Source organism: Austrofundulus limnaeus, unplaced genomic scaffold, assembly GCF_001266775.1.
Source record: "Austrofundulus limnaeus strain Quisiro unplaced genomic scaffold, Austrofundulus_limnaeus-1.0 Scaffold377, whole genome shotgun sequence".
Lineage (NCBI taxonomy): Eukaryota > Metazoa > Chordata > Actinopteri > Cyprinodontiformes > Rivulidae > Austrofundulus > Austrofundulus limnaeus.
The window spans coordinates 2,572-5,322 of NW_013952779.1; the positions used below are offsets into that span (position 1 = coordinate 2,572).

Here is a 2,751-nt window from a genome sequence, read left to right on the forward strand (position 1 = left end):
ATCTTGGACAATATCTGATGATCGACTCTTTTAAATGAAACCAGAGAGCGTTGACAGAGAGGAGAAGGTAGAAATGACTCAGCCTGCAACTGAAAATACAAATTTTCTTGGCCCAGAGACTGGCTGAAAGTATGCAGCTGTGCAGATACAMTCATTATAAGTGTCAGATTATTTTGAAACTTAAAATCCTAAAAAGATGTACTTGGATGTATTTTGACCTCTGCAACATAATAAAGAGGCAAGAGTTACTCAGCAACTCTTGATGCAGACATCAGAGCAGCTGATAGGATGTTCCACTCCTCGTTCTCTGAAAGTGCACGTGACTGTAAAAGATGTGAGGTAAGAGAGCGTCTCTGGTGGTGGCCTCTGAACTGACGGGGAACGTCGACACGTTACCTGCTGTTCATCCATTTATTGGTTCTGTGTTTTGAAAGAGATGCTGGAGGAGGAGAATGAAAACAGCACATTAATCTGATAGGTTTTCTGTTGGTTAACACAAGATAAAACCTGTAGTTTTGCTCATAAGTAATAATCCCCCCAAAATGTATAAATCCCCCCCATACTGTACAATACAATACAAATGCTGCATATATTTAAACGTATCTTTTTATTTCTGTTTGCAGATAATTGCATTTGATGAGCTGAAGACTGACTACAAGAACCCTATAGATCAGTGTAACACTCTGAATCCGGTGAGTGACTCTCCTTCACATTTGTTTCACTGCATGCACATGTTGTGCTCTTGTTTAAAGATCTATGTTTTCAGTGTAACTTTAAGCACCTTTCCTTTTTTCAATTATTTTTCTGCACTGTTATGCTAAATAGGCCTTCTTGTCAGCTGTCAGACTCTAACGCCTTTTTTGTTTTGTTTTTCCAACCTGCTTCTGTTGCGCTTTTTAACGGCAAAAAAAGACAATTGAAAATGTCAAAAAGATTAAAAGAGTCAAAATTGCCCTGAAGGTTTGTACCAATCTTTAAAAAGCCTGCTGAGGTGAACTCAGTCTTGTTGTTTTGCACGGTGAAGTGTTTGCTAATGTCTTTTCAGTTAACTAATTTCAGCTCTGAGATTAGACCCTTTTTACTGACGTTTATTCGGTTCATTTTACAGGGATTTTGGTGTTGGTGTGAACATATTTGTATTTGTTACAGCTTTAATCACTGATCACATCGATTTTAGGTAGCCTCTTTTACTAAACTGTTTGCTGACACGAGCTGTTAATCACAGAACACAGGACGCTGAAAATATGAACATTTTATTTATAACTGTTTTCTACACAGGTGAAGCTGATTAGTAAGGAGGTGTAGCTGTTAACTGAAAAGACTTGCAAATGCTCAGAGCATGCATGAGATCTATTAGCAGTTCTCCTTTTGTTTGCATTTGGTGTTAAAATTCCTGCTACAATGAATTCTCCATAAATTAATTTGTCTTCAGGTTAAGACAAAGACGACACAGGACATATATGATGGTGTGATCAGCTTTAAGAGATTTTAAATAAATTGTTCAGGGATAAATTAAGGGCATAATAATATTTTTGTCCAGGAAGATGCTGCAGTTTGAGTCAACATTTAGCAGAATGAGCTACCTAAGTGTTGGCTCATATCCACGTCTCCTGTGGTTCTGACCAGATGGCAGCAGAATCCAACTCTTTCCAGCTCAGCATTATTTGAAAACACAGATTGCTTTGTGACTTCCTCAGCAGGAGGAGACTTTTTTAGATAAATAAATGAGGATTCATTTTCCTTTTCTCATGATGTGCTGCATATTCTGGGTTGCAGTTTTTACTGGAGCCAGTATTTTGTACTTTCAGATTAATTAAACTTTTAGATTCTGATCAGTTGTTCTGTATTTGGCAGCACAGTGCAGTTAAAGATTTTAGCACAATGCAGCCTCCTCTCTTCCTGCACCGCCCTTTTTTCCATAAGCCTCCTGCCCGTTCATCGATGGACCRTTAATTTGCTCCTGCTTGTGGCTCTTTGAATGCATGGCTTCCATGTGGTGCCTCCATCTGCTCCCTGAACCTCAAACTAGACCTGTCCTGAGCTTAGGCTGGCTGCTGCATCAAACACTGCTCGCTCTAACAGCATGGTCTTCATCCAGTGTCGAGAACAGAAGCTCTCACTGCTCAGATGTTATCATTAGACTATGTTCTCCTCTTCATGGGAACAGGTTGTAATGTTTTAGCCTTGCGTCCACAGTGAAAAAGCATTTTAGGAGCCTCTAAATGTATTTTACCAAAAAARTAAAATAAAAATGAGGAGGTTTCCAGATGGAAAAACCTTGAACTGCCACTGTTATGTATGGATAGCCAAAACGTAATGTTTTGAAAACTGATTTTATAACCACACCTTTAACTTGACTTACCATATTTATTCAAGTATAATAAGTAAAATTAAATCCATAAAATCATCCATAACGTAAGCGGGTAGTACTATACTCGGATAAATATTTTTACTTATGTATTTTAACTGAAATATCGGCTTCATTCACAAAATGCCTGAGTCCAGAAATGAGACCACGTCGTAAAAAACATTTGAAACGAGCTCAACTGTGACACTCCTCCGTGCTTCAGAGTGAGATAGTAACAGACCCAGGCAGGTGACATGATGTGAAAAAAGGGGAAAAAAGCAGTCCTGTATAGGCCTGTCACGATAACAAATTTTGCTGGGCGATTAATTGTCTCACGAATTATTGCGATAAGCGATAATATTACCTGGTGACCATTTTACAACTAATAATTATAAAAGCGTAAT

General features: G+C 38.3%; 1 protein-coding gene across 1 annotated transcript in view; it reads left to right on the plus strand.

The window, feature by feature from the left end:
• The window catches only part of cnih1 (cornichon family member 1), a 14,659-nt gene that overhangs the window by 2,023 nt on the left and 9,885 nt on the right, over positions 1 to 2,751 (plus strand). The window contains exon 2 of the mRNA XM_014023580.1: positions 624 to 692. Within this exon, the coding sequence (XP_013879034.1) occupies positions 624 to 692 (69 nt within the window). The remainder of the gene's footprint in view (positions 1 to 623; positions 693 to 2,751) is intronic.